General features: G+C 42.8%; 1 protein-coding gene across 2 annotated transcripts; it reads left to right on the plus strand.

The window, feature by feature from the left end:
* Positions 1-757: 757 nt before the first annotated feature.
* On the plus strand, positions 758-21,182 carry LOC111952498 (FACT complex subunit SPT16). 2 transcript variants are annotated; one of them, XM_023971225.2, is made up of 24 exons: positions 758-1,243; positions 5,031-5,123; positions 9,005-9,175; positions 9,485-9,637; positions 9,838-9,984; positions 10,320-10,471; positions 10,657-10,829; positions 11,014-11,104; positions 11,273-11,346; positions 11,516-11,628; positions 12,382-12,447; positions 12,655-12,753; positions 12,882-12,997; positions 13,413-13,566; positions 13,753-13,880; positions 14,053-14,315; positions 14,538-14,656; positions 14,808-15,046; positions 17,812-17,887; positions 18,190-18,359; positions 18,704-18,833; positions 20,201-20,330; positions 20,461-20,535; positions 20,839-21,182. In XM_023971225.2, exons 1-24 carry the CDS (start codon positions 1,178-1,180, stop codon positions 20,949-20,951), a joined length of 3,111 nt encoding a protein of 1,036 aa, XP_023826993.1. In that variant the 5' UTR covers positions 758-1,177; the 3' UTR covers positions 20,952-21,182. The 2 variants fall into 2 exon arrangements, with proteins under 2 accessions (XP_023826993.1, XP_023827003.1); XM_023971235.2 differs by lacking the exon at positions 758-1,243 and adding an exon at positions 1,402-1,459.
* The last annotated feature ends 347 nt before the right edge of the window (positions 21,183-21,529 follow it).

Genomic DNA, 21,529 nt, shown 5'->3' on the forward strand with positions numbered 1-21,529 from the left:
CACAAACATGTTCATAAATAATAACAAAAGCAAAAACAAATGAATGAAAAGGTTGTTCTCCTAATGGTGATTAAAATGTTTTATGGAAAAATTAAATGTTTTATGTATCAGAACGTAATATTTTTGGTTTGAATTTTGGTTTATATCCCTAAAATGTAAAAAATAAAAATAAATAAAAAAGAAGCAAAATATCCAATCAACTAATCTATTAAAGATTATGATTTTATCACCATGATAAATAACTATTTGCAAGAGCCTTCCATGCACATCTCATTCCAACCGTAAGAAGATGTTTTAAATGTTTGTGCAATGAAACGTTTGTTTCCAGCGTGACGTGTTTAGGAATTTCGAATTCTGGAGGTGGCGGGAAAATATACAGTAGTGGGGGGGCGCATGGTCTCTGGCACAATCCGACTGGAGGTGGGAATTCAGATGTAGTTCTGGAGGCGCTGTCGAGTAATGTAAAACAATAAAATGATACACTGTAACAATCTAACAATATACATGAAATGCCCCAAATTGAAAACCCCATCCAACTATTTAATACACCGATATTATTTTTTATACATTGCATAAAGATAGAAATCCAGGCGGTCCAGAGGAAAACGGGAGCAAACCAAGAATGCGTGTGTGTCATATAAACTAGTGCACCATTATATAATAAACATGTCGCATTATTTTATCCAAATAATGTGCTTGCGAGATATAGGCTGAGTAGTGGAATTGACCTATCTGACACGTAAAGTGCTCGACAGACTGCAAGAAGAGGGAGGGAGAGAGAAGGAGGAGAAAACGGAGAAGGTGGGGGGTATTAATTATAATCGAGTCGTTTATGCGTGGCACCAGTGTGGATAACAAACAGCTAGATGTTATGCAATTATTCATCTCAAGAAAAATTATGAATTTGACATTTTTACTTCAAATATCGATTTTTAACAAAACGTGTATCTAATGTAAACATTTGTTGGCGATTTTTTTAATTGAGCAACATAGCCATAGAGGCACATCTTGGGAAGAATTGAACGTAACCATCGTCCATACATCGAGGAGGAAGGAAGAGTGTCTTTTGATAGAGAGGTTTCAAGGCGTGGAAAGTGCGTGAAACAGCAAACACTCATCCGGCCTGTGCTACTCTGAGAAGCCAGGAGCTGAAGTTTGAAGGTGCAGAAGACTCGCTATGGCGGTAAACTTGGACAAGGAAGCGTACTACCGCCGAATCAAGCGCTTATATGGCAATTGGAAGGTAAACGGCACGTTTGAAACGATAATTTTTTTTGTATAGGTGTGGGTAAAACTCGTAAAATCATCCTCCAGCCTAGATGCTGATACTGGCGGATAGCCGCGTTTTTGAAGTGCGTGGTTGACTTTGTTTTCGGCATGAGTGAGTGCCATGGTGGTGTTGCACAGAAGCGCAAAAAGCCCCCAACAATGAGCGGAAGGCCTCACTTTGATGATATAGGTAGACTTACATGCATGAAACACTATTGTGGATTTAATACATTCAGGAGATCTTAAACATCCTAAAAATGATATCTACAACATTGCCACTTATTCTGCATTGTATATTATTCACCAAGTCAGGCAGTTATCTATTAATTAGCGTAGCTAGCTAGCTAGCCAGCCAGTCAGTTCCCAGTATCTGGCACTGTGTGTGGCACAACCACTTTAGCTCGTTGCCAGTCTAGCCAGCGTTAGCTAGCTAGCAAATTTTGAATTAATATTCTGGGTTGCACATCTAAAATTGGCACCAAAATACAATGCCAAAGTACCATGGGCTTTTTTGACTGGTTATCTTCACTAACTAGTTGCTTCTTGTTCACATGGCTAACTAGCATCAGTAAACATGCTAGCTAGCTAGCCAGACAGCAACTATCCAGGGCGGGCCTTAGGGTGCATGGCCCGCCCTACCGTAGCTCCTTGCCCGCCCTACCGTAGCTCCTTGCCCATCCAAATAAAATATATTTCTTTGACTGAGACACTCCCTGAAAGAAAGACACATCAATCCCAGATAAAGCATCTGAGAAGGCAGGGCAAAACCGTTTTGGAGATGTCTGGTATATCAAAAAATAATAAATCTCATTCAGCAGCTGTTACCTGATTTTTAAGTATAATACCCCATTGGAAATTAATGTTGAAAGCCCCATTTTATATTCCTAATACCAAATATGCAGAAACAGTTTGATATATTAAAAACGTAAATATAAACTACAGTTCAAAAGTTTGGGGTCACTTAAAAATGTCCTTGTTTTTGAAAGAAAAACACTTTTTTTTGTCCATGAAAATAACATAAAATTGATCAAAAATACAGTGTAGACATTGTTAATGTTGTAAATGACTGTTGTAGCTGGAAAAAAATGGAATATCTACATAGGCGTACAGAGGCCCATAATCAGCAACCTTCACTCCTGCGTTCCAATGGCACGTTGTGTTATACTGTACGTTGTGTTATCTAATCCAAGTTTATTCTTTTAAAAGGCTAATTGATCATTAGAAAAACCTTTTGCAATTATGTTAGCACAGCTGAAAACTGTTCTGATTTAAAGAAGCAATAAACCTTGCCTTCAAATAGACTAGTTGAGTATCTGGAGCATCAGCATTTGTGGGTTCGATTACAGGCTCAAAATGGCCAGAAACAAAGAACTTTCTTCAGAAACTTGTCAGTCTATTCTTGTTCTGAGAAATGAAGGCTATTCCATGTGAGAAATTGCCAAGAAACTGAAGGTCTCGTACAACGCTGTATACTACGCCCTTCACAGAACAGCGCAAACTGGCTCTAACCAGAATAGAAAGAGTGGGAGGCCCCGGTGCACCACTGAGCAAGAGGACAAGTACATTAGAGTGTCTAGTTTGAGAAACAGACGCCTCAAGTCCTCAACTGGCAGTTTCATTAAATAGTACCCGCAAAACACCAGTCTCAACGTCAACAGTGAAGAGGCGACTCCGGGATGCTGGCCTTCTAGGCAGAGTTGCAACGAAAAAGCCATATCAGACTGGCCAATCAAAAATAAAATATTAAAAGGGGCAAAAGAACAGACACTGGACAGAGGAACTCTCGATATCACGCTGAAATAGAACAAGGTGTTGTAGAAGGCTTATATCTATATTTTGTAATGGCGGATGTTGATTTCAGGAGGCTGGCATCACAGAAAAGGGAACAAACCACTTTTTCTGTTAACTTCAATGAATCACGACCCGCCATAGGATATCAACAGAGACAACAGTTGGCTTCTATTTAAGTGATAGTTTGACTGGTGTGTGGCCAGAAGTGGAGGCTGCTGAGAGGAGAATGGCTCATAATAATGGCCTCAGAGCCATGTGTTTTGATGTATTTGATACCATTCCACCTATTCCGCTTGAGCCATTACCATGAGCCCGTCCTCCCCAATTAAGGGGCCACCAACCTCCTGTGGTGGCCTGCGACTTTTTAGAGAGACCGCCCGAATGATCAGTGCCATTTGAGGTAAAAAGAATGTGTAATAACCCCCATAATTCGAAGTGGTCAAAACGTCATCTTGTGTAATGTAGTAACACGTACTGTCGACATGGAAAGTAGCATAATATAAATGAATTACATATGGCAAAAAAACAATTATTTTCTTTTTATTTATTTAATAATAATAAATGTCCCCCTTTTTCTCCCCAATTCTGTGATAGCCAATTGGTAGTTACAATCTTGTCCTATCGCTGCAACTCCCGTACGGACTCAGGAGAGGCGAAGGTCAAGAGCCGTGCGTCCTCCAAAACAAGACCCCGTCAAGCTGCACTGCTCCTTGAGACAGTGCTCGTTTAACCCGGAAGCCAGCCGCACCAATGTGTCGGAAGAAACACCGTATACCTGTCGACTGTCAGCGTGCATTGTGCCCGGCCCGCCACAGGAGTCCCTAGAGCGCGATGGGACAAGGACGACCAAACCCGGACGACGCTGGGCCAATTGTGCGCCACCTCATGGTTCTCCCGGTCGCGGCCGGCTGCAACACAGCCTGGGATTGAACCAGGGTCTGTAGTGACGCAGCTAGTACTGTGATGCAGTGCCTTAGATCACTAGGGAGGCCCATGGCGAAATAATTATCTTGATTTTGGATGATAGTAAACATTTCTCACTAGTTTAACCATTTTAGAGATGCTCTTATGCACAATTTTAACCAGGGGCTCTAGAAAGAGCTCCCATAGTGACTGTGCAGCAGCCCATTCATTCGACTTCCCTAATCTGAGCGAGCGAAACAGCGGCCCTCTGTCTCAATGTGTAGCCTGATGCTGTGTGGACAAAAAGAGTGACATGTCGTACTCTTTTTGACCAGACAGCATCAGATACATGGGCTATTTATAGTAAAACAGAGGGGCGTGTTTCGCTCCCTTGGATGCTTTCTCCGGTGAGATAGTTTCAGCCACTTCGGATGCTGGAATTATTTTTGACGAACGTGCGAAGGTAACCTGCTTTTTAAAGTGATTTGTTTGACAATCAGGTGAAAACGTCATGACTAGTTGTGTTCATGCCATATTAAAACATAATACATTTTTACAGTTAAACTGTCTTTACTATAAAACCCATTTAAAAAATGTGAATGCCCATCCAACTGATTCGTTCTGGTGCCGGCCCTATAACTATCAAACATCAACATGTTCAAGCTAGCGCAATAGCTAGCTTTTTTTTTTATCGCGCCACGGCATTGATTTGTTACGTGCACAGTGCACTTTTATTATTTTTGGGGCATGCAATGATTAAGCTCAACCCCTGCATTTGAAGCTAGCTAGCAACTTGCTCTCTAGCAACATTGAGATACTACTGTATCTATAGCAATAGATGGCTATAAACTTCAGTTTGTTCTTAACTGGTTAGCTAGCTAGGTTGTAGCTTGCTAGCAATTTTTCCGTACTTAACACCTGCACTCAAAAAGAACAACCAGCAACTTGTCATCCAAAACTCACAACTGTGGCTAGCTGTACCTTTTTGCTCATTGGTTAACTTAGAACTATGTAAAACATTCCTGTATTAATAATCAATGATGTATTTTGTTATTTTTCTCTATCAGAAAGGAGAAGATGAGTTTGGCAAAGTGGATGCCATGGTGGTCTCTGTTGGTGTGGACGAGGAGATTGTATACGCCAAATCCACTGCCCTGCAGGTAAAACTCATGAACCTTACCCCTATCCTGGAGTTATTCCTAACTGTGTGAGCTGATCAGGGAAAACTCTGGACCCCAATTGTAGGCTGTAGCTGGGGCCTGGAGTCATTTGGGTCCGGTCAGGAAAATATGGCTCCTTGACAACTTGTTGCATAGTCTGACTTTAAATCGTGTGTGCGTGCGCGCGCATGTGTGTTATGACTTGTCTAATGACGAAACATAGCTAGTTTACACTCAAGCATAAGGCTGGGTGATATATATATATAACTTGATTAATTCTACTTGATCTTTTTCTGCAATACTTTTGTTTTAATGAGCGTTTGAGCTCTTGTCGTCTTCTTGGTCTCGTCTCCTTCGCTCCTTGTGTGCTTTTTGCACATTCCCATTTACACCAGATATCTGTATATAACGATGAGATGCTCACGTCTCTGCCCTAACAATTGGAGTCGTTGTCCCGACGGCGGCAAGGCAGGCAACAAGCTTAGATCCAAAATAAACCCATTAATGCGTAGGGCTTATTTTTGACAGATTTTGGCAAGCGTGAAACCTCTCACTTCGGCTCTTCCTCTCTGTTTACACACACATACACACCAAGCCCCTCCCCCTGGCACTCACAACAACAAAGATGGAGAGATCACTTCTTCCTCTCTGACAAGCGGTTTCAACTCACTATTTACATTTGAGATTTAGTCCAACAGAATGGGTCATATTATGGACACCGAAACACATTGAGACATCATTTGACTGTAATGGAGAAGTTAACCTTTATAATGATACCCTTTGTCTCAACTCATCAAATTGCGCGCAGAGCCGACACCACGAAATGGGAGTATCACTGAACATTGATTCTGGAAAATGTATGCTCAGTTTGTGGCATTGCGGTACCACGTACGGCTAGCAGCATTTTAGCCAAAGACTGTTATACTAGCTGTCAAGTCTGTGTTTTATAAATGTGCAATAACTATTAAAAACAATTTATAGAAGGAATTGTCAACTCATTCTAAAAAATAAAGCAGGCCATTTGATTTCAGTATCTGAACGAGGCTTGGGTGGAATCCAGATTCTCATACCTTCATACAAACTTTGTGCCATACAGGGATGTACTGTAATAACGGCACTGAACACAATGGGTGTTGTTTTTTTGGTCTTTTTCCCCCAACCCCTGCTGAGCCTTTATAATCCGAAGGGTAGCAATGCTTACGTGTAAAATCCCATAGAGAATGCTAACTAAATGCTAACGATGTGTACATGCGCCAAATACAACGAGTGTAGACATTACCGTGAAATGCTTACTTACAAGCCTTTAACCAACAGTGCAGTTCAAGAAGAAGAACATATTTACCTATATTATTATTTATATTTATATTTATTATATTTATATATATTTATTTATTTAAATAAAAAGTAATAATAGAAGTAACACAATAAGAATAACAATAACGAGGCTTTATACAGGGGGCACCGGTACCGAGTCAGTGTGCGGGGGTACAGGCTAGTTGAGGTAATCTGTACATGTAGGTGGGGGCGAAGTGACTATGCATAGGTAACAAACAAACGCGAGTGTATAAAAGGGAGGGGAGGGGGGGTCAATGTAAATTGTCCGGTGGCGATTTTATGAATTGTTGAGCAGTCTTATGGCTTGGGGGTAGAAGCTGTTGAGGAGCCTTTTGGTCCCAGACTTGGCACTCCGGTACCACTTGTCGTTCGGTAGTAGAGAAAACAGTCTATAACTGTGGTGACTGGAGTCCCTGACAATTTTATGGGCTTTCCCCTGACACCGCCTATTATATAGGTCCTGGATGGCAGGAAGCTTGGCCCAAGTGATGTATTGGGCCGTTCGCACTACCCTCTGTAGTGCCTTATGGTCAGATGCTGAGCAGTTGCCATACCAGGCGAAGATGCAACCGGTCAGGATGCTCTCGATGGTGCAGCTGTAGAACCTTTTGAGGATCTGGGGACCAATGACAAATCTTTTCAGTCTCCTGAGGGGGAATAGGTTTTGTCGTGCCCTCTTCACAACTGTCTTGGTATGTCTGGACCATGATAGTTCGTTGGTGATGTGGACACCAAGGAACTTGAAACTCTCGACTAGAGGTCGACTGATTAATCGGAATGGATTAATCGGATTATTTTTATAAATGTTTAAAGAAAAAACTTTTTTTTGTATGTCCTGCGTTGCATATAATCTGACTGAGTATACAAGTATCTAAGTATCTGACTGAGCGGTGGTAGGCAGAAGCAGGCGCGTAAACATTCATTCAAACAGCACTTTCGTGCGTTTTGCCAGCAGCTCTTCGTTGTGCGCCAAGCATTGCGCTGTTTATGACTTCAAGCCTATCAACTCCCGAGATGAGGCTGGTGTAACCGAAGTGAAATGGCTAGCTAGTTAGCGCGCGCTAATACCGTTTCAAACGTCACTCGCTCTGAGCCTTCTAGTAATTGTTCCCCTTGCTCTGCATGGGTAACGCTGCTTCGATGGTGGCTGTTGTCGTTGTGTTGCTGGTTCGAGCCCAGGGAGGAGCGAGGAGAGGGACGGAAGCTATACTGTTACACTTGCAATACTAAAGTGCCTATAAGAACATCCAATAGTCAAAGGTTAATGAAATACAAATGGTATAGAGAGAAATAGTCCTATAATTCCTATAATAACTACAACCTAAAACTTCTTACCTGGGAATATTGAAGACTCATGTTAAAAGGAACCACCAGCTTTCATATGTTCTCATGTTCTGAGCAAGGAACTGAAACGTTAGCTTTCTTACATAGCACATATTGCACTTTTACTTTCTTCTCCAACACTTTTGTTTTTGCATTATTTAAACCAAATTGAACATGTTTCATTATTTACTTGAGGCTAAATTGATTTTATTGATGTATTATATTAAGTTAAAATAAGTGTTCATTCAGTATTGTTGAAATTGTCATTATTACAACAACAAACAAAAAATCGTCCGATTAATCGGTATCGGCTTTTTTGGTCCTCCAATAATCGGTATCGGCGTTGAAAAATCATAATCGGTCGACCTCTACTCTCGACCCGCTCCACTACAGCCCCGTCGATGTTAATGGGGGCCTGTTCGGCCCGCCTTTTCCTGTAGTCCACGATCAGCTCCTTTGTCTTGCTCACATTGAGGGAGAGGTTGTTGCATTTCACCTGTCTCTGACCTAAAGTATTTGCAGGACAGACATCCCAGCTCAAAGTTATACAAGTAAATAAAAAAAGCACAGTTTGCTGCACACACAAAACAAATATTAGACAGCAAGGATCTTGATCCAGTAGGGGATTCTCTCCTGATACCAAACAAAGCTTGATTTTGGAAGAAGCTAAGCACTTAGTTAGATAATTCATGTTGGCTATCAATCCAAATGCACACATGCGGAGCATTTCGCACATTTTAGACTTAACTTAATAGTTCTAGGGTATCTAGCTGGCAAACATTTATTTGTGAATTTCATACTGTAACTAGATCATCTGGCGCGTGCTACACAACATCGGGGATTCGAACCAGCAACCTTTCGGTTACTGGCCCAACGGTCTTAACCACTAGGCTACCTGTTTGAGAGCTGTGTTCATTGTCTAAAATGCCTGCTACAAGAAGTTAAGTCATTATTAGTGAATGTCATGGTTCTGGTAAAATGTTTACAAAAAGTGGGTCTTATGGTTGTGGAAGGCTTATATTTAGCCTAGGTAGAATTTTTGCAAGCCCTGAATTCATTAGGTTATTCCTGACTGTTTGAGATGCAGTGTATTTGACCTTTAATTGTACGACAAAGCTTATTTCGAGAGAACATTAAACCATAAGTTTGAAAAAAAATCTATATTTTTCAGAGAATAACATGTATGCTCTTCTCCTCCTCTCTTCCCTTCCTCTTTTCTGAAGACATGGCTGTTTGGCTATGAGCTAACCGACACCATCATGGTGTTCTGTGAGTCTAAGATCATCTTCCTGGCCAGCAAGAAGAAGGTGGAGTTTCTTAAACAGGTGGCTGTCACCAAGGGCAACGAGAACGCCAATGGGGTTCCACCAATCACACTGCTCGTCAGGGAAAAGGTAAGCACCGCTTGGTAGACTCGGCATGGTCTATCACTGATTGGCTGTCAGTGTTGATGCATCTTTCCCCGACATGCCTGTCCTTTGTAATGTGTGACACATCAAGTCCGTGTGGTTGTTCTAAGTCTCATAGCCATTTGTAATTGCTACGTTGTGTGAGAGAGAGCCCTTGTCAGCTCATGTTTGTGAGCGCTTGTGTTTTTGTGTGAGGGGAAAGCCTGTGTGTGAGTGTGCTCACTCGCTCACATGAATGTGTTCAAGCTTGTTGGTATAACACTCAAACACCTCTGTCTCTCTCCCGCCCCTCAGAACGAAAGCAACAAGGCTAACTTTGAGAAGATGATGGAGGCGATCAGGGCCAGTAAGGAGGGCAAGACTGTAGGTGTGTTCAGCAAGGACAAGTTCCCCGGAGAGTACATGAAGAGCTGGAATGACATGATCACTGCTGAGGGCCTGGAGAAGGTGAGAGAAAGGAGGGAGGGAGGGTGGGATGAAGGGAGGGAGGATAGAGGGAAGGAGGGATGATGGTGTGTGTTAGCAGGCCAAAAATCCGACCCATGGATATGTCTGTGATGTGCTTGTATGCATGTAATGCACAAGTAGCTACTCATTGGTTTGTGGATCCTCATATATAACCCCTTCCTCCCCCTCTTTTTTCCCAGGTGGACATCAGTGCGGTAGTGGCCTACACCATGGCCGTGAAGGAGGATGGGGAGCTGGCTTTGATGAAGAAAGCTGCAGCCGTCACCAGCGAGGTCTACTCTAAGTTCTTCAAGGAGAGGGTCATGGAGATCGTAGACGCGGATGAGGTAAGGAAGGACACGAGAGAAGATCTAGGTCCTGTTTGAGTACTTTTAAAATCCTTCCTTTCTTCTTTCCTTTCTCCCTACCTTCCTTTCTCCCTTGGAGTAATCACTGGCCCAACACCAGCTTTCACCAATCGAGTCATGTCAGATCAGTGCTATCTTTCAAATTAGGAAGAAAGGATGCATTTTCAAAGTATTGGAACCGGGCTAGACTGGCCTGAAAGAACATCATACAGCAAACATAGATGTAAGCTTAACAGTTTACGTCCAAATTGTTTTGAATCCATTCCATTCCTTTCCTTTCTTAACAGTGTGTCCCCATCTGTCTGCCCTAACAGAAGGTGCGCCACAGTAAGCTGGCTGAGTCTGTGGAGAAGGCCATCGAGGAGAAGAAGTACCTCGGGGGAGCAGACCCCTCGACAGTGGAGATGTGTTACCCCCCTATTATACAGAGCGGGGGCAACTACAGCCTCAAGTTCAGCGTCGTCAGGTAATAGGTCAATCGGCAGTTTGCCGCTTAACTGACTTGTGACTGCAAAGTCGTCAGTCTTTCATTTTATCCCGTTTTCTTGACCAGAAAGACACAAGGACCTGTATCAAATAGTACATAACCTGTCACAGCAGACTTTTTCTAACACAGTCTGACCTCTTATCTGTTCTAACTCCCTATGACAGTGACAAGAACCACATGCACTTCGGGGCCATCACGTGTGCCATGGGCATCCGCTACAAGTCCTACTGCTCCAACCTGGTCCGGACCCTAATGGTGGACCCCCCGCAGGAGATGCAGGACAACTACAGCTTCCTGCTACAGGTGGAGGAGGAGCTGCTCAAAGAGCTCAAACATGGTGGGTGAAGGGTGGAGGGAGAGTGTGTGTGTGATGGGGGAGATGCAAGGACATCCGCTTGGAGCTGCTCAAACACCTCGAGGGGAGAGAGGGCTGTAGATGAGAGGGAGTGTGTTTGCGGGATAGGGTACACGTGGTTGCCGTAACCTAACCTTTTCTTTATTCTTACCTTTGTTCTTTCTAGGTGTGAAAATCTGTGACGCGTACAGTGCCGTGCTGAACTACGTTAAGAAGGAGAAACCAGACCTGGCGGCCAAACTCACCAAGAACCTCGGGTAGGACGCGCCGCGACACGCACCCGTTCGTTCTCGCACACTCTTTCACTCTTTGTCTCTCTTTCTCTCTCACACACGTGCACACAAACACACGTTCTTAACTTCTGACCAAGGGCTCCCCATGTGCCCATATGTTTATTGTGCGGCCCCTCTCTCTCCCGGTTGTAGATTTGCCATGGGGATAGAGTTCAGAGAGGGCTCCCTGGTCCTGAACAGCAAGAACCAGTACAAACTGAAGAAAGGTGAGAAATCAAGTCACTGTACTGTCTTACTGAGTAGGAGTAGGTTACTTTGTAGGCATGGTAGTGTGTCTCAGAGAGAGGCAATTTTAAGTGGTGTGTGTGTGTGTGTGTGTGTGTGTGTAGAGCGGACGCTTTCATAACTGTGTGCGTTACGTGTGTGTGTTTTTAGGTATGGTACTGAGCATCAGCCTGGGTTTCGCTGACCTGGTGAATAAGGAGGGGAAGAAGGAGGAGCAGAAGAAATACGCCCTGTTCATAGGAGATTCTGTACAGATCAACGAGGTAGAAGAGAGAGAGGGGGGTGGATGGGGGGGAGCAGATGAAATACGCCCTGTTCATAGGAGATCTGTTACAGTGATCAACGAGGTAGAAGAGAGAGAGGGGGGTGGATGGGGGGAGCAGATGAAATACTCCCTGTTCATAGGAGATTTCGTACAGATCAACGAAGTAGAAGAGAGAGAGGGGGGTGGATGGGGGGAAGCAGAGAAAACACCCTTGTTCATAGGAGACTGAAGCTCAACAAGGAAGGAGAGGGGATAAGGGTGGGTGGGGGGGTGGCGGAATGAGAGGGAAAAGGAGCAGACATATGCCCTGTTCATAGGACTCTGTACAACTCAACAAAGTAGGGGTCACACACACGTTTGTAAGGACTATTTGTGGACCAACAATTGATTCCCATTCAAAATCCTATTTTCCTTAACTCTTAACCCCAACCCCTAAACCTAACCCCAATTCTAACCCTAACCTCTAATCTTAAAATAGCCATTTTTGTGAGGACCGGCAACATATCCTCACTTGTTATAATTTTTCTTGGTTTACTATTCTTGTGAGGACCTCTGGTACTCAGAAGTATAGTGGAACCGGTACACACACACACTTTTGTTTAATTTTTACAAAGTCTTTACAGAGTCAAACGTGTAGTTCTGTTAATATAATTTTTGATATCTGATATAAGCACATTGACAGTAGTAAAAAAAAAAACCCCACTCCAAACATTCAGCGTGTGTGCCTTTAAAATGTCTGCGTATCTTGTAGGATGATCCAGCCACAGTTCTCACACCGGTCAAGAAGAAGTTAAAGAACGTTGGAATTTTCCTAAAGGTACGAAAGATGACCACCGTCTCTCTCGGATTCTTGTTTCACTCTGTCCCTCTCCAACCCTGAAAGATGCACATCTATTTCATATATTAGAATGTTTCTTTTAGGGCTCTTTGCCCTCTTAAACTGTTGCGTTAACATGTTATGTTACTCATTGTTTGATAAAGGAAAAAAAAAGTGTATCTATAAAACACTGTTTGTTCTCTTCAGAACGATGAGGAAGAGGATGAGGAGGAAGATGCAGACGATGCAGAGGAGCTACTGGGGAAGGGAGCGCGTGGACAAGCTTTACTTCAGGACAGGACTAGGGTGTGTGTGTGTTTGTCTGTGTTCTTGAGAGAAATTCACTGTACTTAAACCATCTCAGGTTTGTGTGTATGAGATAAAGGCTGTTTGATTGGTCAGACTGTGAGGAACACTGTTATTTGATTGGTCAGAACGAGATGACGGCGGAGGAGAAGAGGCGGGCTCACCAGAAGGAGCTGGCAAATCAGGTGAACGAGGAGGCCAAGCGACGTCTGACGGAACAGAAAGGAGAGCAACAGGTGCAGAAGTGAGTGAACAAGGGGAAAGTGGAGTGGAGGTGATGGAATGATGTTTGGAAGGAGGGAGCTGGGAGGATGCTGGTTAGAGTTAATAAAGGAGTGGAATGGAGGGATGAGGAGAGGTGGTAGAATGTGTGTAATTGGGGAGAGATTGAAAAATGGGGATGGGAATTATGTTATGGGGATTTATGGTGTTTTGTTTGTCTAAATGGCTTATGGTAGAACATTTGTATTTGAGTTTTCTGAACAATTTCTGTGTGTGCTTCAGACTGTCTAAAAGCATTTTAAATTAATGATTTATATTAAATTATTAATTATTTWACTTTCTCTGTTTTTATGTAAATGCACTTTCCAAAAATGTGTGGTGGTCCCAAATGAATTGAATGATTAAATTAAGTATTTCCCTGTGTCTTTATCCTCTAGGTCCAGAAAGTCCAATGTCTCCTACAAGAACGGCTCTCAGATGCCTCGAGAGAAAGACATTCGAGATATGAAGATCTTCATCGATAAGAAATACGAGACTGTCGTCATGCCTGTCTTCGGCATCGCCACCCCTTTCCATATCGCTACCATCAAGGTACCTGACACACACTCTAATATTGTGCACTCACTCGTTCACTCACAAAATGCACATTTGGATTTCTGTGACCTCTTTTCACACACAATTCGACCGAATTTGAGACACCACCTATCTGAGGAAAAACTTGGCATTTCTGTGTCCATCTCTCCACGTTTGTGTGTGTGTCTGTCTGTTTGTGTGTAGAACATCAGTTCGTCGGTGGAAGGAGACTGGACCTACTTGAGGATAAACTTCTACGTTCCCGGCAGCTCTCTGGGACGCAATGAGGGCAACATTTTCCCCAACCCTGACGCCACCTTCGTCAAAGAAATGTAAGGAGGAAATTAAACATATGTGTGCGCACCCATTTACTGTAGTAGGTTTCACTGTTGTCAAATATAAAGCAGGTGGTTGGGTAGACCCTGTGTGTACATATGTGTATTTGATGTATTCATCTTTGTGTCCAACTGCTGCTATGTCTAACCGTTGCCCCCCCCCCCGCAGTACGTACCGGGCGTCGAACCTCAAGGCGCCAGGCGACCCAACGGTCCCGTCCACCAACCTCCAGAATGCCTTCCGCATCATCAAGGAGGTGCAGAAGCGCTACAAGACCCGGGAGGCTGAGGAGAAGGAGAAGGAGGGCATCGTCAAGCAGGACTCGCTGGTAATCAACCTGAACCGCTCCAACCCCAAACTCAAAGACCTCTACATCAGGCCCAACATCGCCCAGAAGAGGATGCAGGGGTCGCTGGAGGCCCATACCAATGGTGAGGAAGGAGCAGAGTTCAAATTACAATGTAATTGTGAGTCCCTCCAAGAGACTTTGAGCAAGAGTTTATGTATAATTGGAACTCTGGGATCGAGGGAGTGGAGGAGAGTAGTAAGGGAAAGTTTTTTTTTCTCCCCAGATCAGATTGTTGCTGTAAAAGACTACAAGAATGTATTATCTATCAACGCACCTGGTTAATAACGTGTGTATGTCTGTCCAGGTTTCCGCTTCACGTCCGTCCGTGGGGACAAAGTGGACATCCTCTACAACAACATCAAACACTCCCTCTTCCAGCCCTGTGACGGAGAGATGATCATCGTGTTGCACTTCCACCTCAAGGTACCTAGCTGTGTTTGTGTGTTGTGATAAACTTAGGCTTAGTTCATGTCTGATCCTGTAAAAGCCGGTGGCACTTGGAGGGGTCTTGATTTTGGCGTGTGTGTGTGTATTTGTGCGTCCATTTTGACTTATCCCCCTCGTCCACCTTCAGAACGCCATCATGTTTGGTAAGAAGCGTCACACGGATGTACAGTTCTACACAGAGGTGGGTGAGATCACCACAGACCTTGGCAAGCACCAGCACATGCACGACCGCGACGACCTGTACGCCGAGCAGATGGAGAGGGAGATGAGACACAAGCTTAAGTCTGCCTTCAAGAACTTCATCGAGAAGGTGGAGACCCTTACCAAGGAGGAGCTCGAGTTCGAAGTGCCCTTCCGGGACCTCGGGTAAGAGTGTAGAGAGATGACATCGCTGCTTGGAAATAACTCCTTTTTGCATGGACAAAGTGCCATTGAGGACTTCCACCATTTTAAAGTAGTGAACTGGGTGCGACTTCCTATTGTGGTCAGCCAATCAATTATACTTGTGAGCAAACATTCCATAAACTGCAGGAGYCAATAAATCGCCAACCTTGGCTTTATACCTTTTAAAACACACTCCAGGTGGCAGTATGCACCCTTTCGGTTTGTTTACCAGCGCATATAGGAGTAGAAGAAGAAAATGACTACTTCAAAATGGATATAGCCTCGATGGCACTGCCCATGTCCTCAGACGCCATAATGGGACAGATACAAAGATCTGCCGTCTAAGTGTATGGGTAAGAGAGGGATGGAGTAAATGTACTTCAAATGTATGCACACATGACTAAGTCGCTTTGGATAAAAGTGTCTGCTAAATGGCATTTATTATTATAATTATGGAGGGGGGATGGGAGGGAGAGTTGAGGGATATTGGCAGGGTAGGGCACTTTGAGTAGGGGTGTATGTGCTACATCCATATAACTTGTATATGCCCCATCAGAACCTAAAATATAAGCTTGTTTTACTCCAGTGTTTGTAAACAAACTGTATAGCCTCAGAACATGTTTAAAACTATAATTTTGATATCTTGGATGGATCTTGGATGGTGCATCTTTAGCTCTGTTTATGAATTTGACAGTGGTTACGCTACATGTCTGCCTGCCGGCCCCACAGGCTTGCCTGGGCAAGAACCAATGAAAACAGGCAGCTGTAGGCGCAATGGATTCTGGTCATTGTCGTTAATTACCAAGTTTTTTGCACTTAACTATGATTAGTAGTAGTATTCACATGTGCTGTAGTAGTAATAATATTCATATGTGCTGTAGTAGTAGTATTCATATTAGAGGTCGACCGATTAATCGGAATGGCCGATTTAATTAGGGCCGATTTCAAGTTTTCATAACAATCGGAAATCGGTAATTTTGGACGCCGATTTTGCAGTTTAAAAAAGTCAGTTAAGAACAAGTCAGCTAGTCAGTTAAGAACAAATTCTTATTTTCAATGACGGCCTAGGAACGGTGGGTTAACTGCCTTGTTCAGGGGTAGAAAGACAGATTTTTACCTTGTCAGCTCAGGGATTCAATCTTGCAACCTTACGGTTAACGAGTCCAACGCTCTAACCACCTGCCTCACGAGGAGCCCGCCTGTTACGCGAATGCAGTAAGAAGCCAAGGTAAGTTGCTAGCTAGCATTAAACTTATCTTATAAAAAACAATCAATCAATCATAATCACTAGTTATAACTACACATGGTTGATGATATTACTAGTTTATCTAGCGTGTCCTGCGTTGCATATAATCGATGCGGTGCGCATTCGCGAAAAAGGACTGTCGTTGCTCCAACGTGTACCTAACCATAAACATCAATGCCTTTCTTAAAATCAATACACAGAAGTATATATTTTTAAACCTGCATATTTAGCTAAAAGAAATCCAGGTTAGCAGGCAATATTACCAGGTGAAATTGTGTCACTTCTCTTGCGTTCATTACACGCAGAGTCAGGGTATATGCAACCGTTTGGGCCGCCTGGCTCATTGCGAACTAATTTGCCAGAATTTTACGTAATTATGACATAACATTGAAGGTTGTGCAATGTAACAGGAATATTTAGACTTATGGATGCCACGGAACGGTTCCGTATTTCACTGAAATAATGAACGTTTTGTTTTTGAGATGATAGTTTCCGGATTCTACCATATTAATGACCTAAGGCTCGTATTTCTGTGTGTTATTATGTTATAATTAAGTCTATGATTTGATAGAGCAGTCTGACTGAGCAATGGTAGGCACCAGCAGGCTCGTAAGCATTCATTCAAACAGCACTTTCGTGCGTTTTGCCAGCAGCTCTTCGCAATGCCTCAAGCATTGCGCTGTTTATGACTTCAAGCCTATCAACTCCCGAGAGGGATGGAAGCTATACTGTTACACTAGCAATATACAAATGGTATAGAGGGAAATAGTCCTATAATTCCTATAATAACTACAACCTAAAACTTCTTACCTGGGAATATTGAAGACTCGATGTTAAAAGGAACCACCAGCTTTCATATGTTCTCATGTTCTGAGCAAGGAACTGAAACGTTAGCTTTCTTACATAGCACATATTGCACTTTTACTTTCTTCTCCAACACTTTGTTTTTGCATTATTTAAACCAAATTGAACATGTTTCATTGTTTATTTGAGGCTAAATTGATTGTATTGATGTATTATATTAAGTTAAAATAAGTGTTCATTCAGTATTGTTGTAATTGTCATTATTACAAATACATTTTAAGAAATTGGCCTATTTAATCGGTATCGGCTTTTTTTGGTCCTCCAATAATCGGTATCGGCGTTGAAAAATCATAATCGGTCAACCTCTAATTCATATGTCCTGTAGAGAAACGGGGCGTTGAGCTCAGAAAACAACCAAACTAAATGGAATTCAAATACTTGAACTGATGTCGGTAAATTTCTAATTTTGGTTAATAGCTCAGCTCTGGTGTTTACATTTCTCCAGGCCCATCCCCTCAGCTTGTTACTAAAACAGAGGAGGATGTCCGCTTTGTAATTGTTTCAATTGAGGATTCTAGCTTTAGGGGTGGGAAGCACGGAGTTGGGTGTTCAAGTAATAAACTGTATAAAACGGTGTTAAAGTTTGAAGAATATCAGACTTGTTGAGGACATTTACTGAATGGTTGTGTGTGTTCAGGTTCCAGGGTGCCCCCTACAGGAGTACCTGCCTGCTGCAGCCCACATCCAGCTCCCTGTGTAACACTACTGAGTGGGTGAGTGCCTTCTACTACTACTACTACTACTACTACTACTACTACTACTACTACTACTTCTACTACAGCACATATGAATACTACTACTAATACTACAGCACATATGAATACTTCACCTTCACTGATATTGTCAGCAATACTGCTTACATTCTCCACCATGTGTTTTAAACAAAGCTAGGCGTTAAGGCAGATCTTTTACTACAGATCAAATCCTCAGTAGGTTAAAGTTGAGGCTAAAAGGGACATTCAGCAGTATATGTGTTCTTCTCTTTTCCTCCTGTTTTCTTCCTTTCCATCGCCAGCCMCCGTTCGTGGTGACTCTGGATGAGGTGGAGCTGGTTCATTTTGAGCGTGTTCAGTTCCACCTGAAGAACTTTGACGTGGTCATCGTCTACAAGGACTACAGCAAGAAGGTCACKATGATCAACGCAGTGCCCGTCAACTCACTGGACCCCATCAAGGAGTGGCTCAAGTAAGTCAATTGGTTCCGTGTGGCTGTTGGTAGTGTGGCACTCACAATGCTAGAGCCGTGGGTTTAATTCCCACTTGGGTTACCAATACGAATAATGTAAGCACATCGGTAAGACGCTCTGCTAAACGTCATATATCAATAAATCTCTTTATGGCKATATTTTAATGGTTTAGTCTTGTCCCTTTTAACGGCGAATGAATTTTTGGGAGTTTCTCGGGAAAGGAATTAGATTTTCAATTGATATGTGTTTTAGCAGAGTTTTACCAAGTGTTACGCCTAAAAAGAATAACTACTTTAAAAACCTGTCTCCCTCTGCCCCCCCTCTCGTGCTGTCTTCCCTCCAGTTCCTGTGATATCAAGTACACAGAGGGGGTCCAGTCTCTGAACTGGACTAAGATCATGAAGACTATAGTGGACGATCCAGAGGGCTTCTTTGAACAGGGGGGCTGGTCCTTTTTAGACCCGGAGAGTGAGGTGAGGGGAGTGTGAGCGAGCGAGCCAATGTTAATTTTGGRAGCTATTTTCGATTTAGTCTTAGTCTCAAAGTAGTSACTTCACCCCTACCTACATTTACAAATTACCTCAACTAACGTGTACCTCCGCACACTGACTCGGTACCGGTACCCCCTGTATATAGCCTCGTTTTTGTTACTTTTTATTTMTTACTTTATTTGATTTGGTAAATATTTTCTTAGCTCTTCTTGAACTGCGCTGTTGGTTAAGGGCTTTTTAAGTAAGCATTTCACGGTATGATCTACACTTGTTGTATTCGGCGCATGTGACATAAAATTTGATTTGTGAAAAAAAAAAATGTATATATAATAATTATTTTGGTCTTAAGTCACATTTTAGTAATTTCTTCCATCGTTAGTTTTGGTGATGAGGTGACACAAACTCTGGACAATTGTGGTCTAGTTTTGGTCACATTTTAGTCTGCATATTTTCCATTAAATAATTAATATTGACCTCTTACTTGCATCATGTGTACTTTCAAATAGCCTTGTCCAACTAGGCCTACCATTGCCTCGTATACCTTAGCTGGAAAAATTGTAACAAATGCCAGCCATATTTAACCATATAGGATATAAAGCCTACAGGTTAAATCAAGGCTAAATTGTTTTTCTCCCCATCATAACTGTCGGAGGGGGGTAAACAGTGATTTCCTTGAAAGGGGAGAATATGAGCTTTCCAACAATGCCAGAAGTAATACTGTACTTTATTCAGCAGTTTTTCCAATCGGGGAAAAAAGCAACCGCAACACACATTAATAACAACAGCGCACATGGCAAAATAGAGCTTTTGATGTGATCAGAGCAAAAATGTCCTAAAAAGACTTTTTAAAGACATGTTTTCTAATTGTTCCTTACAATTTGCGCACCAGTTCAAAAGAGTCCGAGAGTGATTTGAAGCGACCGGGAGCTGTGAGTGTGGGAGAGCCAGGTCAACTCTCAATCAGCCCGCTCAACAGAAAGACGTTATCGGCCAATGAGAGGATTGCATTATATATTCTGCAAAGGGATGCATGCTTATGATTGGACAAAATAGATGAAAAGGAGCTTCATGTCAAATTGAATGTCCATTAGTCTCACATTGAATTCTCGTTACATTTTTGTCAACTAAAATGAAAAGTAATTTGTTTTTTTTTTATCCAGGGCATCTCATCTTGTTATCGTCATTAGTTTTCATCAGGAAAAATAGGTTGTTGACAAGTATTTTCGTTATTGTTGACGAAATTAACACTGGTGTGAGTGGKGCGTGTGTGTGATTTGAGCTATTATTGCAAGACAGAAAACATGCAGTGTTGTGTTAAAATGAAGATGCTTGACATCTGTCTCTTTCAGGGGGAGGGAGCGGAGGATGACTCTGAGTCAGGGGAAGATGAGACATTCAACCCCTCGGCAGACGAGAGCGAGGCAGAGGAGGAAGACAGCGATGAAGACTATGACTCAGAGAGCGAGGACTCTGGTAATGGTAACGAATCATGTTGAGTTACGCACACATTTACTGACACACATGCACACACATCACTTGCGTTGACTCACTGTCTGACACGCATACAAACACATACAGAGACTTAGTACTGTGTGTGTGTATATTTCAGACTACAGTGCATCGCTGGGCAGTGAAGAGGAGAGTGGTAAAGACTGGGACGAGTTGGAAGAGGAGGCCAGGAAAGGTGAGTCTACTTTACTACATGCCCATTTTAATGTAAGCGGTCCCCCAAGGAGAGAATCATAGCTTACCATTCCTGAAGCAAGAGGTACTATTGCTTGCTGGTTCCTGGTATAGAAAAGCCTGAGAAATACTGGAAAATAATACTTTGTTATCCAATGTGAATTGGAAATTCTTGATTCAACGACCCATGACACTTTTGACCTTTTATATGTTGTTGACACACTTCACATAATGAAAAGGGGCTGTGAAATCGGTTGCAAATTGTTTGGTATTGACAAGTCTCCCTCTTCCTCCTCTCCCTCAGCGGACAAAGAGTCTCACTATGAGGACGCGGAGGAGACCTCGACAGCCAATAGGAAGAGAAAGGGCCGCTCGTCAGCCCCGCCCCCCAGCAGCAAGAAGAAACGGCGCCACTGAACGATTACACCACCAGACACGTACACACACACACACACTGCCAAAACATTGTCAATTCGATCACCCTCTCCTCCCATTCATCTTCGCTCTGTCACTCCTCTTCATCTTTCTTTCAAACAAAAATACATACACACACATAAAAACACACACTATACAATGTGTATATAGAGGTAGCACCCCCATGCGTTTGTATTAGGCATTGAGTGTCTTGATTAAAATGGGCATATCGTACCTGGCAACCGACAAACTCCATCCATCTTTTTTATTTTGTTCTATTCCTTCATTCCTCCTTCCTTTCCTTTGGCAACTCTAACTCCCCTGTTTTCAGGGGCCAGGTATATATGTGTGTGTTGAAAGMTTTTTTTATTGCAAACCATTGGTTTTCTGGTAAATTGTTTCTGAACTAATAGATCTAGTAAGCAGTGACGATGATATACAGTATCTTCTGCCAAGCGTTTTATAAGACTTTATGAAAACTAAGAATACTCCCTTTCCTTTCCTCCTTCCCCATCGCTCTGTCACAATCCATCTATTCCCTTGCTCTTTATCTTCTTTGARGCAGTTTATTTGTTGAAAGA

Source organism: Salvelinus sp. IW2-2015, linkage group LG3 (genome assembly GCF_002910315.2).
Source record: "Salvelinus sp. IW2-2015 linkage group LG3, ASM291031v2, whole genome shotgun sequence".
Taxonomy (NCBI): Eukaryota; Metazoa; Chordata; class Actinopteri; order Salmoniformes; family Salmonidae; genus Salvelinus; species Salvelinus sp. IW2-2015.